This window comes from Chenopodium album, chromosome 14, assembly GCF_948465745.1.
Source record: "Chenopodium album chromosome 14, dcCheAlbu1.1, whole genome shotgun sequence".
Classification (NCBI taxonomy): domain Eukaryota; kingdom Viridiplantae; phylum Streptophyta; class Magnoliopsida; order Caryophyllales; family Amaranthaceae; genus Chenopodium; species Chenopodium album.
The window spans coordinates 3918098-3945810 of NC_137847.1; the positions used below are offsets into that span (position 1 = coordinate 3918098).

The window sequence follows — 27713 nt, forward strand, 5'->3', positions numbered from 1 at the left end:
AGATGGAAGGGAAACAGAGTTTAGCGAATTCTCCCCGGAACTAGAAGATCACACAGATTTGTTTCTAAAAAACAGATTTTGGGATTGGCTACAATTGCAGTTTTAAGCTAGCTGCATTTTCTTAATATCTTGTTCACCCTATGCTGGGGTATAGCTGTGGCTGAATGATTCCGATGTCCTTCGTCTGATTCCAGAAGTCAATTTTGTCATTGGGATTTGTTACTTATAAGGAGCCAGGTATGTTAACATTCATAGGAAGTCTGAATTTTATTGAAACTTCTCTTTTTGTGAGCTAGCCTGCACATGTTACCTTCCTAGTTCACGGTTTCCTTTTTTAGGGTGGAATTGATTTTCTAAAGGGTGAGCTAAACTTTTGCTTTTGAGAAGCTGCATTGATTTGCTTTGTTAATTGGCAAGGAGCTATATGAGTATGTATATTCTAGCTCTTGGAGTTAGGGGACAAAGTAGTTGAATTTTTTCTTGAAGGATTCCTGAGTTTGTTAGCGGCTTGACTGGTCTATCACCGGCTTTGAGTCTACTTCATGAGTCGTGACCAGTCTTCTTTCTTCTGTTTAAATTCTGGCCTTGTGACCCTCTTTTTTCTTTTTTTTATTTACCCCCGTCACTTCTTTCATTCCAGGTGACCTTGTAGCAACTGCACCTCCACGCATTAATGCACAGTACTTAGATTTGCTATGTGTTTAGAAGATTTACCTTCCTTTCAGCACTAAGCGTTCATCGTGGAGAAAGTGGTTACAAGGTTGGAGACTAGAATTTGATGATTTGCATGCGTTTTGCACACATGCTACTTTAAATTGTTTGGATGATCTGTTTGTGCAATGGCTTATGTTCGTTTCTTTGGGATTGTAGACTTTCATGCATTCAACACACACCTCACAACACACATGGAATGCAGTTATTACAGAAGGGGTTGGCTAAGAAAAAGCCAAAACATGCAGGTTGGTGTCAAACTTACTAGATTTTAGCTTAAATGCCAGCTAGATTTAGTTGAGTATTTTGAACGGAAATTACTTGTTGTTGGATGTGGGGCACAAGTTCATTGGGGTGGAGAATAATTACATTATGCCCCTCTCATCTTGTATTTCTACAAGAGAGTTGAAGCTGTGTTGGTTGAAACTTGAAATATGTACAGCGACGTGTAGCAATGCAAGCTTTGTCAATGACATGAAGAAAAAAGATTGATGATACTTAATTTGTGTTGCCCCAACTTGATAACTGGTGTCATACTAGTCAAGAATGGGTATTGATATCAAGCTGTTGTATTTGTTTAACCATTGCAACCAGGAGAATGTCAAGGTTTATTGTTGGCGTTTCGTTATCTGTATGATCCTTGTTCCTCCTTGATCAGACTTGTGAAACACTCTTTTATGGCATTCCCATGATTTTATTTTGGGTTGTATTGATTGAGTGGCTAAATATTTTGTCGCCATTCAAAATTCCCATGAATTTCATTTTCAACTTCTTGTTTGATTGACACAAAAAAGTGAATGGGGGCAATGAAAATTTATGGGAATTTTTGACTTTCCACGGAACATGGGAATTTACTTACCTTGCCCCTTTTGGTAAGTTAAAATTCCCATGGGAATTTACTTCTTTGTTTAACCAAAATAATTTATTTAATTCCTATGATTTTAATGATGGAATTTTTCCTTAATGAACCAAACGACCCCTTAGAGTAACATTCTAATTTTTCCTTTGTGTTGACAAAGTTGTTGCTTGACTGATCATGCTATGTACTCTGACCACTGGAATCATGTTGAATCTCGAAGAATTTAATATATTATGAGTACTTCGAATTAAATAATTATGGGAATTGTTGTCAAGTTTTGAGGTCATGTAAAATGAGTATTGATCAAAATGTATTCCTCAAGTATATTTGGATAGATTAGGGGGAAGGAAAAGAAAGGGAGGGAGAAGGGGTGGGAAGGGAAGGGGAGGGAAGGGAAGAATAAAGAGTTTTCCTTCAAAATCTCTCCATTGTTGGAGAGATCAATTTCTTGCAATTCTATCCCTCCATTTCTTTCCCCACCAATTCTCTTCCTTCTTCATTTGCTATTCAAATAAGAGATTATCTATCCTTCAATTTCTCTTCTCTTCCTTTCCTCTATTTCCTTCAATCCAAACAAAGTGTAAATTTATTTTTCTCTTAGACATGTATGTCGATACAAAATTTTGACTAATAATATTTATAATTATTAAATAAAAATTAAGCAAACTTGAATGGGATATCATAAACTATCTGCTCGGCTGCACTCTACAACACGACCTTAGTGTAGTAAAATAATAGCTCTTAAATTCTTGGATTGTTGCAAGTCCTTATTTCCAAAAACATTTGGGAAATGACCAGTTAAGGGCCATTTACAAAGCTATTGAGCAAGATCTACGATCATTATAATTTTATCTACAACCCAAAATAAAGGATTAAAAGAGCTTTGGACATACTCTTTTATGCAAAGATGACTTGACGAAAGAATTGTTTTTTGGGTGGAAGAGCTATAGATTTTAAACTAAAAAAGAAAATGCTACATAAATAATTTACACTAATGTAAACATAAGTTTGGAATTCTGGACACACCCGTGAGCATCATTCCAATTCCTTCAGGAAATCAATATTATCAACAAACATCTGCACAGAGAATATATAGTGTAAGATACTTTGCACCGAGTAGAGGGCTACAGATGCAAGCTGAAAAAGAACTTAATAAGGTCGTGGATTCTGAAACACAGAGCTGAATTAGCGCATAACTCAGTTCAAAAACAGCTCCTCTAATTGCTTTAAAATCAAGCTTTTAGTAGCTTACAAGAATGCCCCATCATTTACACGTTGATGGTAGTACACCATACAGTTAGATTGGAAGGGTCAACCTCTAGTAATATTGATTGATTGGAAGATTCAAGAGTATTAATTGGAAGAACCTAAAACAAGCCAAAGAGGAAGCTACAGGAGTCCCTATGTTAATAACTCTAAACAGCTCCTCTATATACACATAATCAAGTTTAGAAGCTTACAAATACACTCCAATATTAACACGATTACAGGGTCTTATGCGGTGAGATTAGAAGGGTCAATATCTTGTAACAGAGCAGCAAATTTATCACCCAAAAATATGAAGAAAATTAGCTCAATGGCAGGAATATACTTTTCGTTTAGGGGATTTAAAACCAAAAGGAAGGTCATAGATGGTGGGGGCGACAAGTTTGTATCAGGGTTGCACATTTAAGTAGTCAACCATCCTAAGTTACAAGATTAAATTAAAAAACCACATTTAGAAATACAATTGTGATTCCAAATTCAAACTAAATCATCTGTACTCTAAGCTAGACTACAAGCCATCATCTGTACTTAATAAAGATTAAGCTCCAGACAAAAAAAGAAAGGAAAAAAAAAAAATCTTTAATTTATGTAGGCATCAGTTAATCTAGGTCAATATAGTGCCAATATATTCACGATGTTAAAAATCCCCAAGTTTAAATGACATACCGTTTTCCAACCATCAAGATCAAGGCATGCTGTTATCTTGGTGTTGATGCCAGGCAATGGTCCAGGCTCCCTTGTGATCTTTCCTCCACAGAGTTTAATTGCTTCAGCAGTTTTATAAACATCATCCGTTCCAATTGCAATCTGCAGCACCATGGTTACAGGTTGACCCAAAAAGACTTAGTTGGTCATTAAAAAGAAAAATATATACTCATAAAGTCATAAGTTTTAATGCCAGAAGGCAAGAAAAAGAGTTAAGTGCAGAATATCTGGAAGTTTACTAATGACAGACTCTTAGATTTCAAAGGTGCTCAGAGTCAGACCTCATAAATATCGGATTTTATGTGCAGAATTTCCATTTCAAATCCAGAACACCACAAATTAAACTAATATATATGGTTCAGCCATTCAGGTAAGGAGTGAGATGAGTTGACCTAACACACAAAAAACAATACAGCTCCTGAGCCTTCTCCCCCAAGGAAAAAGTGCACAATATACAAAGCATGAGTCCCTCTTTTCAAACCTCTTTGGAAACCAATAAATGTTATATACCCAAGGGCATATGCAAGTATCTTAAGTGAGATTTGGGAATAATATGAGAAGAAAATGTCTCTGGTGATCAGCTTGTTCAGCTATCTTCTAAGCATTTGGTCAGCAAGATGGGAGATTTTTGAGAATAAACAGAGTTAGGAAGATTGAAGAATAAATCAATTAATTAGAGAGTGATTTGCATACCTTGTTCTACTCTGGATACATTGCTAGGGATCTAAAGCATGTTAATTCTTTTTCAAGAAATTTGTTTTCATTCTTTCTTCTTGGTTTCTAAGCTCCTAGAAGAATTATCTTCATTCATAAAAAACATATATCAGAGGTCAAGCTCTAGCTTTTACTTCTAAACACCGTATCAAAAATTATATACCTAAAGTCCAAGATGAACTTCTCAAGATCAACTCAATGGATCATTAATTAACATTGCACGTAGCTAGCACTCGGAACAAAACAATGCAATAAAGCCAAAAAGGTGATAAAAACAAGTCAATATAATATTATTTTAACAATTAGCATGTAAAAATATTTATACATCACAATTCCAGAGCAACAAAGCATAAGTTAGTGAATGAAGAACAAACTATTCATACCTGACCATAAGCATTTCCTTTGTCATATTCAGTGACTCCATAGTTGTAAGTCAACTCCATAACAGCATTTTTGTCTTCAGGACCATAACCCAACATTGCTATTGTATACTGAAATAGACAGCAGAGAATTTAATAGCAGGCCCAAAGGTTTAACATAGTGCATAAGTTGCAGTAGTGAGATTAGGGAGAGAATATTAAACAGATTAGTGAAACCAAAATAAGTGCCACAAAATAGTACTAGGTATAGCCTGTAAAGTGGCTGCAATAGCTTATACCCTGAAGTGTTCAGACTTTGATATAATGGTGTATATTCATTTTTATTTTAATTTTTGACAATCCTATATTCATTTTTCAATCCTGCATTTTGTTCCTAGTTTGATAGCTCTAATCATGGAGATGGTGGCTCCGAACATCATTTTAACAATGGTGAAGTTGAGGAAGGAACATCCCAGTTGCAACATCACGCATCATGACTTTCAAAATGTGCATAGGTGAGTTGTTATATTCCAATACACCATTGCAATTCAAGTAATTTTAAAACAGTATTCTGTGCATACAACGAAAAGAAAAGTACAACAAAAAAGAAAACTCTGATAAAAAAAACCAGCAAGAGGCAAGACCAAAATTACTTAATTACATCCTAACATGCAAAATGTAAATTAAAAGTATTCAACTACATAGAAGCTTGATGAATTGTCCGTCTAAAATCCTGAAAGAATATATTAACATGTAAAGTTATATGCTCATGTACCAACGTACCTTCAGAAAGAATTTTGAAGAATAAAGTTTGAGCAGAATCAAATCCAATCGGATCAGCATATATTGTTCCAGAAAGCACGAAGATGTATACTTCCTATTTTTTCTTAGTTGAAACACTTTGACTTTCACATATACTAATCCATAATATTTTACATTTTTAGGAAGTAAAAAATTTTAAAAGTTGATATTTTGATATTTTGAAAGCATACATTGAGACAAATCTAATGATCTCACATGACAACTTTTTCCTAAACACGAATCCCCACAGGTAGTACCTAGTAAATTCATAGTTCAAAATCAAGATGTTGCAAATAGAAACACAATGGGGAAGCATAAGATTAGTGGAATTAAGAAGTGATAGAAGATCGGACAAATAATAATGTTATCCATCACACCAAGGAAATGGGACTCATTTCCACAAAAGAGATTTGGCCAAATAAGTCACTGTACACATATAGCTGATGAACCAATTCTTATTAAGGTATAATTTTTGGCTGCAATTGACATTTGACAAAGTAACTGCAATATGTTACCTTGTACTGTGGATTATCCCGAGTCCGCAAAAGCTCCATGCCATATGCCTAAATACAAAATGCTTTTTAGTTCCTTTAAATAAAATACCAGTGCCAACCAGTCAAGGGTCAATATTTACACCTCTTACCTTTTTATAAAACTCAATAGATCGATCAAGATCACCAACTCGCAGCATTACCTGGCACAAAGGCTCAGGTGTAGACCCCCTTTCGATAAGTTCAAACTTGTAACCATCAGGATCTTCGATAAATGCAATGACAGTATTTCCACCCTTAACGGGTCCAGCTTCCCGAGTTACTATTCCACCTTTAGCCTTTACAAGTTCCACAGTCTTGGCCACCTGTACAAGGACAGACAAATGAACATAAACCCAGAAACACATTCAAACAAAAATAGAGTACACAACCAGAGATGCACAAGGAAAGTTTTCTCCTAAGAATCAAGTTGCTATGTAGGATAACATCCTCGTGACACAAGCCAATTATAAATATGCAGTGTTTTAACCCTTCTGTTCAAAGAGGTGGAGTAAGGTAACTCACAGAAATAATCCATACAATTATTTCTTCGACCAAAGTTCCATGGCAATGTGAAGGAAGACAAACACAAAGGATATAAATCATACTATATCTATTTATAAGTAATTAAGAAGCTTGTTGATGTATTGATAGTTTGGTCTTCCTATGAAACCACCTATCCATATTAAACAACATAAATTAGAGCATATTGTCACTTGAGTGCTTGAGTCATAATGATTTGTAAGGCTTTGCAAAAAGTGTGCCTTATGAACATGATGCATATGACATCATCTCGTGCCCCGCTTTGGAAACCATTTGCCCCTCAAAATGCCACATTTAAAACTATAATGGTTTATAAATTCTAAAAATCACCTAATTTAAAGAAACAAATGGGAGAGTGAGTTACACGAAATTGGACCAATTTTGGCGGTTTAAGTCAAAAACTCATGTAATCAAAGGAGACGCGTCCCGGGGTCATATAAAGACCCATGGTGGCCTTGAGTTTAATGGGGTTCGTACGAAAATGACTAAATTGATTGTTTAAAGGCGACAAAGTGAACAGTTCCAACCACACAAATGGCCTCCGGGTGTTGTGGCTTGTGCAGTCCATGGAAAACACCTAGACCTCTTTCTTGTCCGGTTTTTTTTAACCAATTACGAGTCAAAAAATCTCAAGATGACTATACTGTCATTTTGGAGGCATATATGATCAATAACCGATCGCATAAAGACCCGTAGTGGCATTGAGTTAATTAAGAGAGGCGTGTAAATAAATGGCTAAGTTGACGGTTTAAAGGCAAAGTGGACAATTCTAACTACCTAAATGGCCTCGCGGAGTTGCGGGGTATCGTGGGGTCCATGGTAAGATCCTCGATCACTTTCCATTCTAGATTTGGAAAAGTCCAAATTTGTCCAAAACGAAGGCAATATCAATTTTGGAGGCCTGAGTCTCTTAGGTGTCGACAAAAACTCGAGATTTGGGGGGATGCATATCAAGGTCATATAATATTGTTTGGAACCTTATATGACCACTAATCAGTCATATAAAGTCCCATGGTGGCCTTGAGTCAATGATAGGGGCGTAAGTGGTAAAAGGGTAGTAAATTGACAATTTAAAGGCAAAGTGGACGGTTCCAAACACCCAAATGAACTCCCAATGCATCTTGGAGTCTATGGAAACATCTCGACTTGTTCCTTTCCATGTCCAAAAAAGTCAAAAATGTTTAAAATTGAAGGCTATAAACCATGCTTTTGGGCTAATTTTGGGCATTTTTTCCAAAATTAAAGTGAATAAGTAGGGTGTCCATTAGGGTCATATAAGTTGGTTTGGAGCTATAAGAGGCCTATTAATAAGTCTATAAAGACCCAATAATGAGTTTGGTGCAGTTACATGGCTATTTTGGAATTGGTCTATAACTATACAACTATATGTTATTAGAATATTAGTTATATATAAATATGAATAGGTAAGCTTTGAAGTATTTTGGGTAAGATGAGAAGGAAAAAAGGCACCAAGTAAATTACAAGGATAGAAAATTCTTTACTGGACATATAGTATGCAGCGTGACAATAAGGAGATGAAAAGAAGAGAAAAATTAAGAAGGAAAATCTAAGAATTTAAGAAGGAGAAGGAAACTTGGGAAAGAAAATGGAAACAATTGGCCATAAGGAGAATGAAAGGAAAAAACAAGAGAAAAGTGAAAGCACAGGACACTGGTGACGTCTAAAAAAGGGATGAAGAACTGTACAAACTACAGAGAAACAAGAGAAAAGAAGCAGCAGAAAAAGGATATAATGGTGTGCACTGGTATAGAACTGCACATGCAGGAGATATTTTCCTCATGCTGCCAGGAAGCTAATAAGCTAAAAGTATGGTCAGGTTCATAGTGTGCACTTACGCCAATTTTTGAACTTATACCAAGGAGCTTCCACACCCACATAAATGTGCCAAACCTGTATTAAAGATTAGATCTAAAGAATATAGGAAATGGTGATAGCCTGAGTAGAAGTGTTCTACATGCCAATTAAGCACACACACTAAAAGTCCCACATTAATCATGCACGCTTATATACATTTAAAACCAAAAATCCCTTCTTGTATAATCTCCAATCAAATTTAAATTTGAAATGAGTGTATATTGCCATCTGATGGAACTATTCACTAATCAAATGAAAGAAAGAAAAAACTGGACTCAATTTGTCATCCAATTAACTGATTAAAGGACTGCAGCATCATTGCCATCTGATGGAACGACTCGATTTATCTTAAGGGAGTGCAGCATTATTTTTCAGTAGCAAACTTCAAATTACTTAACATATGTCAAGACAGAGACAATAGGAGCATCGAAGATCACTGAGTTCACATAATCAAAATACATAACATAATTAAATAAATAAAAAGTATCTCTGGATTCTGTAGCGTCTATTTCATATAGAAAAACATTTAAAGGTAGATATAGAATCTTACATCCTCAACTGCGATGCCAAAGTGACCGAAACCAGTTCCAATATCATATTTGTCAACTCCATAATCTGACAGCACCATATGAACATAAACATGAATAAATATTATAAAAACATGAAAAAGAAATGGGAGTGGGGGTGATTAGAAACTTGCATACTGAAACAGACAACAATTTCATAAGGAATAATGTGGCTTACTGTAAGTTAGTTCTATGACAAAATGTGAATCCTCTGGCCCGTAACCAAGAAAGGCATTAGTGTATTTCTCCTCTGGTATGTCACGTTTTCTTAACAGTTTCATTCCAAGGCACTCCGTGTAGAATCTGAAACCATCAACTTAAAATCATGAAGAATGTAATTGTTAAATGAGTATAAAACTACATTGTGAAGGAACATGGAAGTACTTTATCGTCCTGTCAAGATCTCCAACACGGTAAACAACATGGAGCATCCTTCGATTGTCTTTCTTGACCCACTCCAGAACATTCTCTTCAACAGCACTAGTGCTGGCTTGTGCAGCATTTCCAGCTGCATTGACAGACAAGCCATTGCCCTCTCTCAACAATTTCGAAGCTCTTAGACCGAAGGAATATGACTGCGGAACAGCTGAAAAAAAAATGAAGAAATATCAATTCAAAATCCTATACTCCTATAGTAACAACTATTCACTATTGACTTATTGAGCACAAACATAGTATATGGCTTCAACAAGAATCATAGGCATTCCCATCTCAATTTCTGAATCTTGAACTCACCACATTCACACATCACTCTTTTAATAAGGTTTACAAAATTACGAGTTTTGACTTACAGCTTAGCTCCACTAACATCAGTGATACTAAAAAAAAAAAACAAACTCTTTGCATTCCTCACAAATAATTATCTTCTTTCATATCAATTCTTACCCAAAACTAGCTCTTCACCAGGCAATAATAAATATCTACTCCATTTAAAGACGCTTCGTATAATCTCTAATAAACAAACGATCAATTGGAACCACCTCATTCCACATAAATACTCATAATTGTGAAGGGGGCAAATTCTTCAGTCCATCTATCAATGTCAAGTGTAGCATAACATAACCTCAAATAAACATAATACAAAGTTTTAACTTTTAACCTTTGACAACTAAAAAATAAGGCCAATTACAAGTTACTGATAAAATGCCACAAGATAATATAGCCACACAATTCAATCACTCCAAAAATTCTATAACACCCAAAACCCGGGATCGAATCGCGTCAACATCATTGCCTTTGGCTCCCTATACACTAAAAACATATTATAGAACAACCCAGAACCCAATTATTAAATTAGAACCATAAACAATAATACCCAATTCAGCTAAAACCTGAATTTCAATTATAAACCAAAATAAATTATCAAATTTTGATAAATTGGGGAAAATTACATACCACTACCCAGGTGAAGAGAAGAAAGCGGCCTTTGAGAAGAGAGAGAAACCCCAAAACGAGCATTTGAAGAAAATCTGAAGCAGGTAAGAGATGGCCTCAAAGTGGACGCCATTGGTATAATTCTTACCATTTTATCAAATCTTGCGGAATTTATATTAAATTTTACAAAAGACCCAGAAAATAAAAATAAAAAAAAAAAAGACCCTTTTTTTTTATGTAATTTCTGATGATTTTATTAAATGTTTTTGTGGGGGAAAAATCGGTGGGTGAAGCGAAAAAATCTGAGGAAGAAAATCTAGAAAAAAAGGAATGAAGAGGTGTTGTTGATGCTCATCAAATAGCAATGAGTTGCAAAGTTGTAATTGGTAGTAAGCAAAGGCTTTAGAATAAGGAATAAGGAAGCTGTGGAGTGTAGTGAGCTGAGGTTCTTTGATTCGGAATTTCGGATGGATGGCTTGTGCCAGGCAAAGTTTTGGGACCTCGTATTCGGGTTAATTTGTTCGAAATTACCTTCTTTTTTTTTTTTTTTTTTTTTTTCAAGTCGAAACTACCTTATATACGGAGTAAAAGTAAATTATATTACGACCATGTTTGGTTGTAGCGTTCGAGCTAATGCTTAACGTTTTGCCTAGGTCAAACATGCTTATTACAAGTACTTACTCTTTGTATTAAATAAAAAAATAAAAAAAAATAAAAAAAAATAAAAAAAAAAGAATGTTGGCAAGATAGTGGTTCAAGTACTGATTAGTGATCAAGATAGCATTTTGATAGTTTTTCTCAAATGTTAAAAATAGCAGCGTTTCAAAAGGCAACTGGTAACGTTACCACTTTATGTATGTGGCCTAACATAAATATTTATTTACTTATGAAGTGTCAATATACAACAATACCTCTTCATCGGAAGGTTTTTTTTTAAAGGTAAAATGAAGGATCCTACTAAACCCACGCATTGTTTAAGAGTAAAGGAGGGAGAAAGGGGATTTACCCTACTCCCAAGCAAATGTTGTTAGTGATCTCTTAAATTTGTGACCAGGGGAGGAGCGACCAGGAGGGCTGGTGGAGACCCGGCCCCCCTTGGCCCAACAGGTGATATGTGTATTTTGTGGTCTGGCCCCCATAAGAAACTAATAAATGGTAAATATTTAGCTAATACAACAAGTTGTTAATGGTAGCTCAGTTGGTAGTTTGAGTTTTGCATGGTGTGAGAGGTCTCAAGATCGACTCCCCACTTAAGCACTTTTGTTTTTTTTTCTTTTTTAAACTTTATCGAGTCTTGGCCCCTTTAGATTTTTATTCCTGGCTTCGCCCCTGTTTGTGACCTATCACAAGGTGAGTTCCTCACCAACTCTATCAAACATACTTGGTTTTCATCAGAACACTTGCTATACTTTGTCACGTACTTATTTACGGGCTATAGTGCCATTTGGTTTGTGGGCCTTTTGTATATCTCAATTAGACTTTTTTGTGTGGCCCATCATAATATATAGTCCATACTCAATTGGTCTTACATGCATCCTTATGCACCAAGAATAGGTGCAACATTGACCTAATAAAGAAGCCCAGTTGCAAAACTTACCCAAACGAAAACGCAACCTACTTCCCTACCGCCATATTTTGGCTTTCAATTTATTTATTTTTTTTTTAAAAAAAAAACCATTTTACTTCTCACTCATAAATTTTTCAAAAATTTCTGCAATTAATCTCTCTAATTTTCTCTCTCCAAACTTCATTCTCTCTCCTCTACATTATTTTACTTAACTAAAAACTGAAAAATCAACAATGGATATACGAGAAAAGATACAAAATCAACAAGATTATCCCAAGAAAAGGTAAATTTTCACTAATTTATGTCCAAATTTATGTGAATTTTTATCTACATTTTTCAAAACTCTGTTCTTCGAAAGTTTTTTGTTAATTAGTGAAATTTTCTGTTCATATTCTTTATGCATTAACTAAGAAAAACAATTAATATGTTCATATTTTGAATGGTTATGTTCACTTTTTGAAATGCATGTGATCATATATTTATGCCTATGATCACTTTTAGAAAAGCTTATGTTCACTTTTAGGGAACCTAAGCATATGTTCATATTTTGCTTGATTATGTTCACTTTCTGAAATTCATATGTTCACTTTCTTAAATGCTTATGTTCATATTTTGAATTCTTATGTAAACTTTCTAAAATGCTTTTGTAAACTTTCCGAAATGAATATGTTCACTTTCTGAAATCCATATGATCATATTTTTTATGTATATGTTCACCTTATGAAATGCTTATGTTCATACGCATTCAAAAATGAACCAATGCATATGTTCATATTTTGAATGCGTATATTCATTTTCTAAAATGCGTGTATTTATATTTTTAATGCATGTTCATATTTTTAATCGAAATTCATGCACAAATCAAATTGATCGAAGCTAATAAAGTGCAATTCATATGAATTCAAAAAATCAGATAAAACCTAATCAATTGAAATTAAGCACAAAATCACCACATAATAAATCCAAATTCTACATAAAAATTATAAACAAAAAAAATATGTAGAATGAAATTTACACAAAATTCATACATAATAATTCGAAATTGATCGAAGCTAACCAAAAATCAAACAAAAAAAATACAATTGAAACTAACATAAAAAACCTAATTACAAATCAACAAAACAAAACACTAATCTGCATTGACGATCTCTTTAAGAAGAACAACTAATTCCATGTTGTAAGAAACAAATTCAATAAGAAAAAGTGAAATAAAAGTGAAAAAAAAAATACAGAGGAGAGAGAAAATGAAGAACAAATTAAAGGAGAAAAACAGAGGAGAAGAAAATTATATTGAAGAATTTGATGATAATTTGGATCAAAATTATTATAAGAAAGAAAACATAAGAGAGAGGATTCGAAAGAAGGAAACAAAAAATTTAAAAAAGGAAACAAAGAGCTATGTTGATCGATTTGAGTTTGGGCTGTGTTTAATGCAGAATATCCTGCGTTTAAGGGTGTTGCACCCATTCTACATGCATGAGGATGCATGTAAGAATATGCCATCCACACTTAAGCTAGTATTATCAATTACTGGACCCTAGTCCATTTCTCAATGTTCATTGTAGCCATGTGATTTTGCAACTATTGAACACAAATATACGAATTGCGAAATGAGACCTTTAATTCTTGCTTGAAAAGGAGTTCACATTAACGATTAGACAATACGGTCTCATTCACTTCACCTTATTTTTGCTAAATTGAAAATATTTTTACTAGAATGAAATTATTTTTACTGAATTGAAATTATTTTTGCTGAATTGAAATTATTTTTACTGATTTTCTATTATATTTCTTCTTTATAGTTACCGAATTTTACTGAATTGAAATTATTTTTACTTAATATTATTTTTTTAAGGTGAAGTGAACAGGGCTTAACAAGAACTAAATTTGGTTTAGACTTGAAGAATCAACAGAAAAACGTGAATTTAAATGGCTAATATGGTTCACGTGAAATACGAAGTACTCCCTCCGTCCCTTAATTAGATTCCTACTTGTACTCCCTCTCTCCCTAAATTACATTCCTACTTCTACATAAATTACATTCCTACTTCTCTCTATTACGTGAAGCATAAATGCTAGAAGTAGGAATGTAATTTAGGGACGGAGGGAGTAGCATTTATTCCTCACATAATAGAGAGAAGTAGGAATCTAAATAAGGGACAGAGGGAGTACAAAATTAAGGTGTCATTAACCAAAAAAACAAGTAAAGAAGAAAAATAAAATAAAGAATCACCCTCAGACATTGTGCTTATTAGCTTGACTTAATTGCTCAGCTCATATTCTTTTAACTTTCGTTAAAGACACTATCTTTATAAAATTATAAATACCATCGTCCAACAATTAGTCCCCCTTCTTATAGGATTTAATAAATTCAAAGTTATGTTTCAAAAAAAAATATAATTCAAAGTTATTTTTACTTCGATTATATACTCTTTCGATTTCTTTTTGTTTTCCTCGCCTAACATTTTATATCAATGGTCTTCAAAATAACTCTTATAATGTACTATGTATATCTCCATTTTCATATGCACAAAAATTATCAAAACTTGATATTATTAAAATATACAATGGGATAAATCCAACCTACAACATCCCATGTGACTTACTATTTTTTCCCTCCATTTTTTAAAATGTATCATATCGATTTGGCCAGAGTTCTATGAACTATGAAGGTGCTAGAAAAAAGATATTAACAAAAAATAAAAAAATGAGAATATGTCCAAAAAATAGAATAAGGGCTTGTTCTTTTCGGCTTAATTTCAATTCAGTTCAGTTCCTAAATTTCTTTTTCTCATAAACAATTCATTTCAGCTTTATTCAGTTCAGTTCAGCTCATTTCATTTCAGTTTAATTTAGTTCAGTAAATCAGAACAAATCCTAATTCACTTTAAAAAAATGAAGAAAGCATATCTTTATGTATATGAGTATTAGTTTGATCTAAATATTTGAAATAGGCAAACAAAGAAGAACGAAGGGAGTACGGTTGAAGTTGATTTGTTTGTATATTTCAGATAGAATTCACATTTGTGGTCAATTTATGAAATGGTCGGTGACCTAATCCATTCCCTTTAAAAAGAGTGAAAGGTGACAATATACATACATGTCATTTTAATGAGTCATTAGTTCATACGATTAATAAGGATTAAAAGGTTGAAGGCCGGCTGATTATAATGCATTTCAATTAGCTTGCTATAAAGTGGAGATCCAAAATGTGAAGTAACTTTCAATATTATATAAATTACGAGTAGTTTATTTCTTTCTACAATACTTAAATCTTCAATTTATAGTACTTCGTATAATTAAGATGATTTTTGTGTCATTAGTAGTTTGGTGAATTTAAAAATAAAACTAGGTTAGATCTCGTGCCGTGTACGAGGATTTATAGTTATATATAGTTATACATTATTGAAAGATAAGATGTATCATAGTCATAAATTAATCGAGGAATAATAAAAGTATGTGATACGTTGATTTGATATTTGCATTTTTTAGTTGTAGCTTTTAATACACAACTAAAACAAAAATAGGCAAACTTAAAAAAAAAATGAGCAATATTTTTTCTTGCTGTAAAATAGATCAAAAATTATAATAAGAACATGATTTTTGGTTTATAGTTATCCAAAGTTTTTTTAAGAAATATTTGTTAAATATTTTCAATTTAATATAATAATTATTACATATTACTATAGAATTTGTATTAAAAAAATACAACGTATTATTTTTGTTAATAACTTGTTTCTTTACTCAATAATTTTTTTTTAAAGAAAAATAATTAAAAATATAGCAGGAAATAACATGTGTCATTGTTGGTGTGTCTTTTAATATGTATTATTGATTGATGATTCTTGACGCAAAGATAGTAAAGAAAAGGGAAAGTAAAAAAAAAGAGCTATATTTTGTGCGATTTTAGCATTCTAATGCGACTAATTAACTATAATTGGTTGATAACATACATTAATTTTTTAGTTGGGGACTTGGAGTAAATTATTGAGGAAATGTAATTGAGACCCAATTATAAAAAAATCTTTTGTTAACCTTAATAATAATGAAACATATTATTGTTTTAACATGTCATCAAGCATTTGATCTAACTATGATCACTCATTTCAATACTTGTAGTTGTATTGGAGGAAGAGTGGAGGAAGAATAAGTTTAAAGATTGAATTATTTGAATGGGCTCGAGTTTAGATGAGGTGATTAACTTACATCTTACAATTCTCTTAAAAATTTTAACTTACATCTTACGATTCTCTTAAAAATTTAATTCTCAAATTTACGAAGACTTTTACGGTCATCTTTTCACACTAAAAAAAAGTTTAAGAGCTAATCAAGTGTAATCAAAGCTTATCGGGTTCAATAAAGTATAAGTACGGACTACATAACATAAAGCAAGATTAATCAACTCCATAATACGAAGTATAAGTTTAGGTTAAATATTTTTGTAAACTTTTTCAACAAAGTACTTCCTTCGTTTTTTTTGGACTTGAAATATTTGTCAACGGACAACTTTAATCGCTTAATATTTTGAATTTGCTTAATCTCTTCATTCGTTTTTGTTCGTTATGTTTTGACCATTTTTCTCTTATAAACAGATTTTAAATAAACAACAAATGAATAGTGTCGAATGTCAAAATGAAATAATATGGAGTATTGGAAAACGAAGGGCTTGTTCGCTTCAGCTTAATTTCAATTCAGTTCATTTCAGCTCCTAATTTCCTTCTCTCATAAAATATTCATTTCAATTCAGTTTAGCTCTAATTAGTTCAGTTTAGCTCTAATTAGTTCAGTTTAATATAGCTCAACTCATTTAAGTAAATGTTAAATGGCTCGAAGTAGTAGAATTTATAACTAGATAAACATTAAATAAAGGAAAATCCCTAGAACATGCAAAAAAAAAAAAAAAAAAAATCGAGCAAAAGATTAGATTAATAAGATATGTTTCGTCTAGTCCAAATATGTTTCGTCTAGTCCAAAGTCCACTCAAATCTCCTGACCATTCTCACACATGCAATGTTACAACTTTTTTTCGTACCATAATTTTCCCATTTTCTCTCCCTTCTCTTTCACTCATTTTCTTCTTCTTCACTTTCTCTCTCTTCCCAATCTCTCACATTACATGCTATGATCCCTACTTCGACACGTCCTTCTCTCTTTTTTCCATTTTTTTCTTATAATTCTGATAATTAAATAAAATCCCAATTTCCCCCATTTTTCAGTTTTATAAATTTCACAACTTTTAATGTGACCAAATTCCTGCAAAATTCTCTGTTTTCTTTTCATTTTTTTGACTACCCTTTTGTTAAATTTGTTTCCTTTTTGAAGTATATATTGTAATAATAATAATCTGATTACATTTCTTTATTCTGGGTGTCAGATCAAGTAATCTATTTCATTAAAAGAAGAAGGAATTATTATGGTAAGTCCAATTATTTATTTTTAATTGCAACTTTGTTCAACTGTTTTTCTGCTTTTTTCTGCTGTACTTTCTGAATGTGGGTCTTTTTATTTTGTTCTCAATTGTTTATAGATAAGATGTCACGCTTGTTGATCGGATATGATATAAAATTGAGTATTTTTGTTTAATTAATTAAATTTGGTAATGTTGAGTAACATTGGTTCTAGTTGTTTTGAATTTTGGGTAATTACTGATTAATCTTTCAAGCAAGTTTTAGTTATGGGGTTGATGTTTGATTTTGCTTTGGACAGTTTGGATAAGATCACAGATTGTTTCTAAGTAGAGCTGTTAAAAACTGATCCGACACAAAAAATCGACTGCCGTGTAGTGTACAGACGTTGATTTGGCAACTTGAAGGATCATATTGCCAACTTGAGGAGGAGGGTTTTGTAAGAAATTGTGGGTTAGTGGAGAATTTTTGGTTCGTGTAAATTGCATAATTGTGTTTACCAAAGTTCTCTGATGTTGAAGTTGATGAATGTGTTGGAAATTTCAGTATTTGGGGTTTCTTCAATTTTAGTTTTTGAGTGATGGGGTGTGTTTATTCAAGATCTTGTATAGGCCAGGTGTGTATTCCCAGGGAAGCGCGAATTAAGCAGGTAGAAAATGTGAGGGGTTCAGAGATTGGTGTGTATTCTCCTGCTCATTCTGAAGGGGAGGATGATCAAATTCAGGAATTGAACCAATTGAGCTTTAGTAGGGATACTGAAGCTGGTATTAAGAGGCTTTCTAGAGTATCTGCTCAGTTTTTACCGCCTGATGGAGGAAAGACGGTCAAAGTTCCGTCTGAAAATTATGAGTTGAGGTACTCATTTTTATCTCAGAGGGGTTATTATCCTGATGCTCTTGATAAGGCTAACCAGGATAGCTTCTGCATACATACACCGTTTGGTACAGACCCGAATGATCATTTTTTTGGTGTGTTTGATGGGCATGGAGAATTTGGGGCTGAATGCTCGCAGTTTGTAAAGCGCAAGTTGTGTGAAAATTTGTTGAGGAGTAGCCGATTCCATGTTGATCCTGTTGAAGCATGTCATGCTGCTTTCTTAACAACTAATTCACAGTTGCATGCTGATAGTATAGATGATAGCATGAGTGGTACCACTGCTATTACAGTATTGGTTAGGGGTAGGACTATATATGTGGCCAATGCAGGTGATTCAAGAGCTGTTGTAGCTCAGAGGAGAGGAAAGGATTTAGTGGCTGTTGACCTTTCGATTGATCAAACTCCATTCCGTAATGATGAGCTTGAGCGAGTTAAGCTTAGTGGAGCAAGAGTTCTTACCCTTGATCAGATTGAAGGGTTGAAGAATCCAGATGTACAGTCTTGGGGCACTGAAGAGGATGATGATGGTGATCCTCCTAGGTTATGGGTGCAGAATGGAATGTATCCTGGTACTGCTTTCACTAGAAGTCTTGGTGATTCAATTGCTGAAACAATTGGAGTGGTTGCCAACCCGGAGATAGTTGTCATGGAGCTTTCACCAGATTATCCCTTTTTTGTTCTTGCTAGTGATGGTGTCTTCGAGTTTCTTTCAAGTCAAACTGTGGTTGATATGGTGAGTGATTTTTATTTATTTATTTATTTATTTTTTTGTTTTCCAATTGTTATTATGGTTATGTTTTGTGTCATGGAAGAATTTTACACAGTACCATTCTAAGTTGGTTAACTTGGCAGTTTTATTTTAAAAAAGGAATTCTATTTTAGGCTTTTAGCTAATGTCAAATGAGATCTTTAGTAAATTTTAATTTGTAGCATTGGCAGTTTTATTTTGAATTATGAAAACTACTTAATACTTGCACCATATGGACTTTTACACTACTATTATACATAAGCAAAATATTTTCATGCTCTTGTTAGACTTATCTCAATACATACTATTATCAGCCTAATTTTTAATTTTATTTTTTAATATTAAAAGATAATTAAAGATATTTATGTTTAGTTTTCTATTGTTAAGCACGAAACTCCAAATGTTGCAATTAAAAAATAATTGAGGAAGTATAAGGTACCAGCTCACTATTTCATGTGTAATCTGCCGGAACTTGGAGTTATTTTTGATGGTCTTTTTCTTATTTTCTTATAAGAAATCATTACGTGTAAACGGCTTGGAAACTTTGGCCTTTTTCCAATAAACTGGATTGAACTGGTCTATCAAGGAGGGAGTGAAGTAGGAATTGCATTATTATTATTATGTTGGCAATAGCTTGAAGAATAAGGAAGTTGGTTAGTTAGTTTGAGGAGATAGAGTGGGGAATAGAATCAGGAAAGACCAGCGAGAAAAATATAAGGAGGGTTGAATATTATTATTATTGTTGGCAATAGGTTGAAGAATAAGGAAGTTGGTTAGTTAGTTAGAGGAGATAGAGTGGTGAATAAAATTAAGAAAGACCAGTGAGAAAAAAATAAGGAGGGTTGAATATTATTGAGAGTTTCTTTAGTTAAACTTTGCATAGAGTAATTGAGAGAACAAGCCTCACAAGTCAAATGATGTATCCAGCCTATCTCATTTATGGATATAGTGGCTTTTACAATAACCTTTCTCTGCATATGTGTATTATGGCATTGTCGTTTGATGTCATCTATGCATCATTTCTTTGAAATTTCAATATCATGTTCATTTATGATCTTCGCTCTGGAGACATCTTTTCTGCTTCGCTATTGCATAAAGCAATGTGTTGTAGGTTAGGTCTGATTCAAAGGCTATGAAGTGATGACTTTCATACCACTTTTCACCATGAGAGTTGTAATCTCTGTGTCTACCTTTCCGGCCTGCCAACTGTTCTGCTTATTCTTAGATGGGTAGTTTTCTGGTTATTGACTTATTGTAAAGGCTGCTTTCACTCCTCGAGTTCTTGAGTATACTTTTCATTTTGTCCATGACCTCAACATTTTATGCTTCTGAACAACTATCCCTAGTTTTCTTGCTGGCTTTCTGATTTTGCTTCCTTGACTTCCTTAATATGTTGCACTGGTTGCTGGACTGGTGGTAGATTTTCAGATATGGACTATTAATTTCTACTTTGATCCTTGTCTTCACTTACAGATTGACAATTATTATTTTGCTAGTTACTTTCAGGACTATATTCTAATGTTTATTTATCCGTCGCTGGATTTGACCTTTTGCTTTACAGATAGCACTACATAAAGACCCTCGTGATGCCTGTGCCGCTATTGTTGCTGAATCATACCGGCTTTGGTTGCAATTTGAAACTCGTACTGATGATATAACTATAATAGTAGTGCATGTTAATGGGCTTAATAATGTAAGAAAACTATCATGTTGATGGATTTATTTTCTGTGCGATTAACTATGGAAGGTCCTTGCTTATTCTGCTGTTTGTTACAATGTCTCTAGGTTTTTGGGGGCTCTGCAAGTCCTGGTTTCACTATGAATCCCTCTGCTCCTCAAGTGTTGGAGTTAACTGGATCTGAGTCCCCTGCAACCGTTAGCTGGAATTCTAGGAATCAACGCGTAAGGCATGATGTATCTCGAGCTCGTCTTCGTGCCATTGAAAGTTCCTTGGAGAATGGAAATGTTTGGGTGCCTTCGTCTCCATCCCACAGGAAGACTTGGGAAGAAGAGGTATTTTTGTAAATAATCGTGCTGATAAATGAAGCTTTTCTTGTGCTTTCTGGATTACTCTTCTTTTCAGTGGTATAGTCTGGTCATATTTTTGTGTCAATGTTACAGGCACATATTGAGCGGGCATTACATGATCATTTCCTCTTCAGAAAGCTTACTGATTCTCAGTGCCAGGTCTTGTTGGATTGCATGCAAAGAGTTGAGGTTCAGGCTGGGGAAATCGTTGTCCAGCAGGTAAGCCACATTTTCTTATAGATAGTCGGAGAGATTTTGGATCTATATGATTGGTTAAAAAGCCTTTGCATATAGATTAATTTTAATACAATCTGCTAGTGGAATATAGTAGTAATTGGTTTGTGTTAGATCTCTACGTATTCTATTCCTTAAGGAGTCTGGATAGCTCAGTTAGTGAGAAACTCAACTGATTATGGCCTTGACCCTGGATCAATTCCTTGTGTTGGGAGGGAGAAGGGGGGGTGGGATAGGATATGTAAAACCAAACTTGAGAGAGGCATAGATGTGAATCTTACCGTTGGGAAAAAAGTTTACTCTCCTCAACCCTTAAATATATCTTTTTGGATGCCCAAAATACTACTGAAGGTTCTAGTTGTAAATGCTACAGCATTTTAAAGATAACAAATTTAACAGAGATGGGTGAATAGTAGGAGACATGCAAATATTTTAACTTTCTGAATTTGGCATTTTTGAATTATGGAGGGACTGTGACCTAAAAATATGACGCATGTTTGAGGCATATTTTTATTTTGCAGGGTGGTGAAGGTGATTGCTTTTTTGTTGTTGGAAGTGGAGAGTTTGAAGTTTTTGCAACTCAAGAGGAGAAACACGGTGAGGTACCAAGAGTTTTGCAGCGCTATACAGCTGAAAAGTTATCATGCTTTGGGGAGCTGGCGTTAATGTGAGACTTTCTTCCTTTCCCATGAATACATCGTGCCATGCCAATGTAACTCGCTAACTAGTTGGATAAAATTAGTGATGTTCATCAGTGAGTAGTTCAGTGTTCTTGTAGGACAAGTTAGATGTAGGGTATGTGGATCATTAGCTGTTTGTTGGTTTCCTCGCCTGGATGGCTTACAATATACTTAGATGATTGCAAAGGAAGAAAAGGAAAGAGAAGAGAAAGGAAAAAGCTGTTTCTGTTTGGTTTAGTAAGTAGGAACTTGCAAGAATTCTTTGTTAGCCAGCTGATTATAAAGGAATAGGAGGACAATGATAGCCTGATAGGAAATTAAGATGCTACCATCCAAATGTCACCAAGATAGAAAGTGAAATGATAATTTTATAGGGAAGCTCTTCGCCAATTCCCTCACTTTTCTCTGCAAATCATGCTGATATGCATAATGCATAAATAGTAAAGAAGCATGGTAAAGTGGTATTATTCCTTGTTATAGTTACAGGAGAAACTAAGATTAGCTTGAGGCTGTCTTCTTTGTGTTGCTATTCATTGTTGAAAGAAATATCTGGACGATAGTTCTATTTTCTGTCATTTTTTTGATTAATTTGGTGACATGCTGACATTAAACAGTTTGGCAAAACCACTTATTGTTGCTTCTGTTCTTCAGGAATAATAAACCACTACAGGCCTCTGTGCGTTGTGTGACTAATGGAACTCTGTGGACTCTGAAAAGAGAAGATTTTAGAGGAATTCTCATGTCAGAGTTTTCGAATCTGTCATCTTTGAAACTTCTACGATCAGTGGATCTTCTTTCAAGATTAACAATCCTACAACTTAGTCAGATTGCAAGTTCTCTGTCAGAAGTTTCTTTTTCTGATGGGCAGTCAATAGTTGAACAGGTATAATTTCTGTTGGAAAATTTCATTTCATTTTTTTAGGTTAGTAAGTTGTCTTACGTTCTTGTTCTCACACATCCTTGCAGCATGATTGTGTATCTGCATTGTACATAATTCAGAAGGGAAGAGTAAGGATAGAATTTGATGTCGACGTTTTGATAAGTCCGAATGTCTGCAGCCTGAAGTGTGATTGTTCAATCCAAAGTGATTTGAAACACGGTAACAGGAGAATGTTGGTAGAGAAATCCAAGGGAAGTTATTTTGGGGAGTGGGCACTTTTTGGTGAGCAAATTAGTCAATTAGCAGTATGTGCTGTTGGCGATGTCGTCTGTTCTGTTTTAACAAAAGACCAGTTCGATTTAGTTGCTGGTCCACTGACAAAAATTTCACTGGGTGATCAAAAGTATGTTTTCTACTTTTTGTACTTTGTGCACCTACTGTAGGATTTCCTGTGTTAATGATAACTGTGCAGCCAACAATTTTTAATCAAGGTTGTTTGATATGATTCAGGTCAAAGGAGATTCCTGTGGTCTTAGGTGAGGAATATGAAAGAAATGCTCGACCATTGGTCCCAAATAGAGTTCAACTCTCTGATTTGGTGAGGATCATTAGATTCTGTTCCAGGCTTGGGTGCTTAATATCTCGAAAAAATCAATAATTTCTGTTCTAAACATGGGTGTTTCATCTCTAAACATGGATCTTTTGCCTTGTAGGAATGGAGAAGGTGCTTGTATTCAACTGACTGCAGTGAGATTGGACTTGTACTTCTGAAAGATTCAGGTGGGAGAAGCTTTTAATTGACTTCTGGGCCTTGTCTTTTACACTCTTCCTTTCTCGGGTTGTTTGTGGTGATTATCTTGCTTGAATATCGCGTAAAAGTCTGTTTTCTGTTTCCATAACATCTTGTTTGTGAGTTTTCTAAATGCTTTGGGGGGAACTTTTATTTTGTTTACTGGCCTTTACCTTTAGGCTGTTCCCTCACTCTGGAATTCACATCATGGCCATCTTTATAACTTATACTTGTATATACTATTATTGCTACAATTATCTGCAATAGTTAAATAATGTTTTATAACTTAGGTTACTGCTGTTGTATCTACAATGAAGATTTTTGGCGGCGTTAAGAACTTTAGAATGATACTATGTACATTCTTACGTAACCCTATGTTGGTTTTGTGTGCAGAAAATTTCCTTAGCTTGAAAAGGTTTTTGAAGCAGAAGGTTAAAAGGCTTGGAAAGGAAGATCAGGTTCTAAAGGAGAAGAACCTGATGAAAAGTTTAAGTGATGCAGTATGTGTACCGCATATTATAGGCACCTGTGCTGATGAAACACATGTTGGAATACTACTGGATACATGCTTGGCTTGTCCTTTGGCTTCAATTTTAAATAAACCACTTGATGAATCATCCGCACGGTTCTGTGCTGCCTCTGTTGTAATAGCATTGGAAGAGCTCCACAAGGTCCATTAGCTAATTCTTTTGTGTGTGTGTGTGTGTGTGTTTTTTTCTTTTTGTAGATATTTTTTTTCTGTATTTATTTTGCGTAATTCATGAAGTTACTCTTGTCTTGTTTCTCTTGAGGAACTTTGGGATTCAGTTGTTGAATTTTCTTTGTATACACATGCTTTTACAGAAGGGTATCCTATTCAGAGGAGTTTCTCCTGAAGTACTGATGTGCGATCAAGCTGGACGCCTACAGGTCAGTTGCATAAAAATCCAAAATTTTATGGTTTAGTACCTTAGTTTCAGCAACGATGTTTGTTTGCTTCTCTTGAAGATAGCTTAGAGGATAGTATGATAAATTATTTGTGTTTGTAGTTTGTAGATTTCAGATTTGGGAAGCAGCTATCTGGCGAAAGGACAAACACAATCTGTGGAATGGCAGATTCTCTATCTCCGGAGATAGTACTGGGAAAAGGCCATGGTTTCCCTGCTGACTGGTATTATTGATATGATGAACACCTTTTCTCTATTTTTTAAGCATTTGGTTCTGCAGATCCGGACTTTGAAAGTTCTGTAGTATAACATTTTAATACTAACTCACTTCCTAAGATGAAGATACAGAAGCATTTTCCTTTTCCCTTTCCCTTATTTAGAAGTGTTTAAGAATTTCTCCTCTTTCTCAATCCTCATCTATATTTTAACTGAAGCTATATGTTTCTCCTCTTCTTTTATAGAGGCTTGGCCGTAAAACTTCTCTAGAAAATTGCAGGGATATGTATTTTCCTGATCAATTATGAACCTTTCGATAATGAATTATAATTTTGTGTACTCATTTTACTCACTTTATGGCCATAACATTACGCCTTGAATATTTCAAAGCTATTGTATTAATTTTATTGGAGCATGTATACGCTATTTTCTTTCAATATTATGCTGATTGAAGAACTTTCGTTTCCTATCTCTATAATGCGCTTTTAATACACAGTTTTTCTGCAGGTGGGGTTTGGGAGTTTTGATCTATTTTATGCTGCAAGGGGAAATGCCTTTTGGATCATGGAGAGAGAATGAGCTTGATACAGTTGCAAGGATTGCAAAAGGGCATTTTAATTTCTCTCAGTCTTGCAGTTCTGAAGCCATCGATCTTATAACCAAGGTCCTTCATATTATACTCTCTTAATTGATCCCTCGAGCTACATTGGTTCAATTTTGTTTTTGTTTATCTGAACTACTCTTTTGGTCATTCAGCTACTTGAAGTTGATGAAACTAAGAGACTTGGGAACAATGGATCCGATTCTGTCAAAAATCATCAATGGTTTGAAGGAGTTGATTGGGAAGGGCTAGTAAATCGTACTGTCCCCGTCCCTCATGAAATTGTTTCTCGCATAAGTCACCATTTAGAGAGCTACGTTTGTGATACTTCCCCACCACCATCTTCTCCCCGCCGGAATTTTGAAGAACTCAACACACCGGAGTGGCTTGAAGATTGGTAACCAATGCTCTACTCAAGGTGTGAACTTCACTCTATATTGTCGTTTGGATGATCGTATAGTAAAATTGCTAGGGGGAAGCTGCACTGATTCCACTGACTAAGGTCCAAAATCTTATCATTTCTTTCCCCCTTCCTTTTTTGTTCAGTACAAGAGGAATGATAGTGCCGAAATCATCCTCTTTTTTTGGGTTTGCCTTAGTACCTTTAAGCAGAGCTAGATGCCTGTAAATAAGTATAGTTTGTAAAGGAATGAGTTTTCACTTTCTCATGAATTCCTTTAGAGGTGAATTCAGCCTCCCACCGTAATTCAATGGTGGATGTAGGTAGATTTACTCCGATCCCTTAAAAAAAGGGGGTAAATTTAATCGGATCCCTTCCCAAAAAAAAAAAAAAAAAAAAAAAAAAAAGGTTAGATTTACTCAGATTTATTTTTGTTTTGACAGTCCATTGAAATTGAAGGGATGTGTAATTATGTATATGTTTCTACCAAGTTGTGCCTTTCCTACTGCTTATTTAGACTGAAGTACCATGTTAAAATTTCTTCATCTTTGTGTTCTTGGAGCAAACACTCTCTTTAGCCCTATATCTGCATTGTTTTTGTAGTCGTGATTGTATTTGATAATCTTTATCTGAACTTGCTTGATTTTATTGGTTCTGGAGCTAAGGTGGAAAGAACAAGTCCTTGAGGTATTTGAAAACTCGTAAAAATTCCATGAGTATATAAGGGTTTGTTCACACTTACTGAACTGATTGGAGCTGAAGTAAACTGAACTCAACTGAATAGAACTGAAATGAATATTTTATGAGAGAAGGAAATTAGGAGCTAAATTGAACTGAACTGAAATTAAGCTGAAGTGAACAGACCCTAAGTTTGTTTAACAGGAAAATATGATCTTTATTCAGTCTAGTGGATGAGATTGATGCATAGGTCACCGTCTTTGAATATTTTGATAAACTATTATGTAAGCAACTTATCACGCTTACCTTTAAGCTTACCAAAGCCTAAAATAATAGGCCATAAACATAGATATATTCAAAATTAGTAGTCTTATAAACTTTTATAAGCATTATGAAATCTACCTTAATTGTCTTGTAATTAAAAAATGTATAGAATGAATTGTTTATACAACATAATTCATGGTGATGTGCCGTAAGACAAGTGTGAGAAGCAGTTGCAGATAGTTTGCAAAAACTAAGAAAAATGATGACTGAACAATTATTGAAGCAGTTGATATATGTGACGAAAATTCAGCAGGAGATTATCCTTTATTTGTGGTCCAATTTTAGGCTTCCAATTGCATGGTCCATGTTCCCTTTTTTGTTCTGTTCATTTCCTTTTAAAATATGTAATTGCTATGGCCGGAAATACTTGTTAATGCATAACTGTGACTATATATACATGTAATTATGTATATTCATGAGAAAATATATATGAAGTACAAAAAATTAATGTTTGAAAATTAAACGACAATACTAATCTAATACGAGTAACATACGAGTATTTCACTGTACATTTGATTTTTGTGTGTTACAGTTCAATAAAAGATGGTCAAAATTAGCATACTCCGTATATATTAAGTTTTATTGTTGCAAGTAGCATAAACTGATGAAATATGGTACTGTAAATTTTTTTTTTTTTTTTTTTTTTTTTCATGACTTCGTAATGCAAATATACAGCAAATGTTGCGGAACACATTGATGCTGTTTTTCAGGATTTATGTTTTAAAAATTTATTGTTGTTCTCATTTTCCTAGACCTCATGGCCACCCTATGCTTTTTGGGAGTATCAAACTATGAGAGGAAGACAAATTGGGAAATTGATACTCTCTTTAATTTACCAAAAAAAAAAAAACAAAAAAACAAAATGGTAGGAAGAGTCGTTTTCCAAAAGAGGTAAATTCACAAAGTGAGGCCCCTGAAATTGATTCCATTAACACTTCAATTACAATAACTAATTAAGGTATTCTAAAATTTGAGGAGTTTGATTATTTTGTTTTTTTAAACTTAATCTTTCTTTTGGTTAGCATTTTAAGTATGGAGGCTTTGATCTCATGATAGG

General features: G+C 34.0%; 2 protein-coding genes and 1 long non-coding RNA gene across 3 annotated transcripts; 2 read left to right on the forward strand and 1 right to left on the reverse strand.

Moving 5' to 3' along the window:
* Window positions 1-247: 247 nt before the first annotated feature.
* LOC145579891 (uncharacterized) lies at window positions 248-1424 on the forward strand. Its single transcript, XR_014099242.1, has 2 exons — window positions 248-760; window positions 871-1424. It is a non-coding gene; the product is annotated as an uncharacterized LOC145579891 (long non-coding RNA).
* Window positions 1425-2292: 868 nt separating this feature from the next.
* On the reverse strand, window positions 2293-10694 carry LOC145579892 (putative lactoylglutathione lyase, chloroplastic). The gene is made up of 9 exons (XM_081637184.1): window positions 10325-10694; window positions 9314-9515; window positions 9108-9232; window positions 8914-8978; window positions 6059-6271; window positions 5931-5978; window positions 4639-4746; window positions 3503-3643; window positions 2293-2647 (listed from the first exon to the last, which is right to left on the reverse strand). Exons 1-9 carry the CDS (start codon window positions 10452-10454, stop codon window positions 2606-2608), a joined length of 1074 nt encoding a protein of 357 aa, XP_081493310.1. The 5' UTR covers window positions 10455-10694; the 3' UTR covers window positions 2293-2605.
* A 6174-nt stretch (window positions 10695-16868) lies between these two features.
* Window positions 16869-26199, forward strand: LOC145579894 (protein phosphatase 2C and cyclic nucleotide-binding/kinase domain-containing protein-like). The gene is made up of 15 exons (XM_081637185.1): window positions 16869-17286; window positions 17577-18884; window positions 20461-20592; window positions 20685-20912; window positions 21021-21146; window positions 21683-21828; window positions 22493-22724; window positions 22808-23124; window positions 23232-23319; window positions 23435-23501; window positions 23905-24182; window positions 24355-24420; window positions 24540-24661; window positions 25161-25317; window positions 25410-26199. Exons 2-15 carry the CDS (start codon window positions 17856-17858, stop codon window positions 25653-25655), a joined length of 3234 nt encoding a protein of 1077 aa, XP_081493311.1. The 5' UTR covers window positions 16869-17286; window positions 17577-17855; the 3' UTR covers window positions 25656-26199.
* The last annotated feature ends 1514 nt before the right edge of the window (window positions 26200-27713 follow it).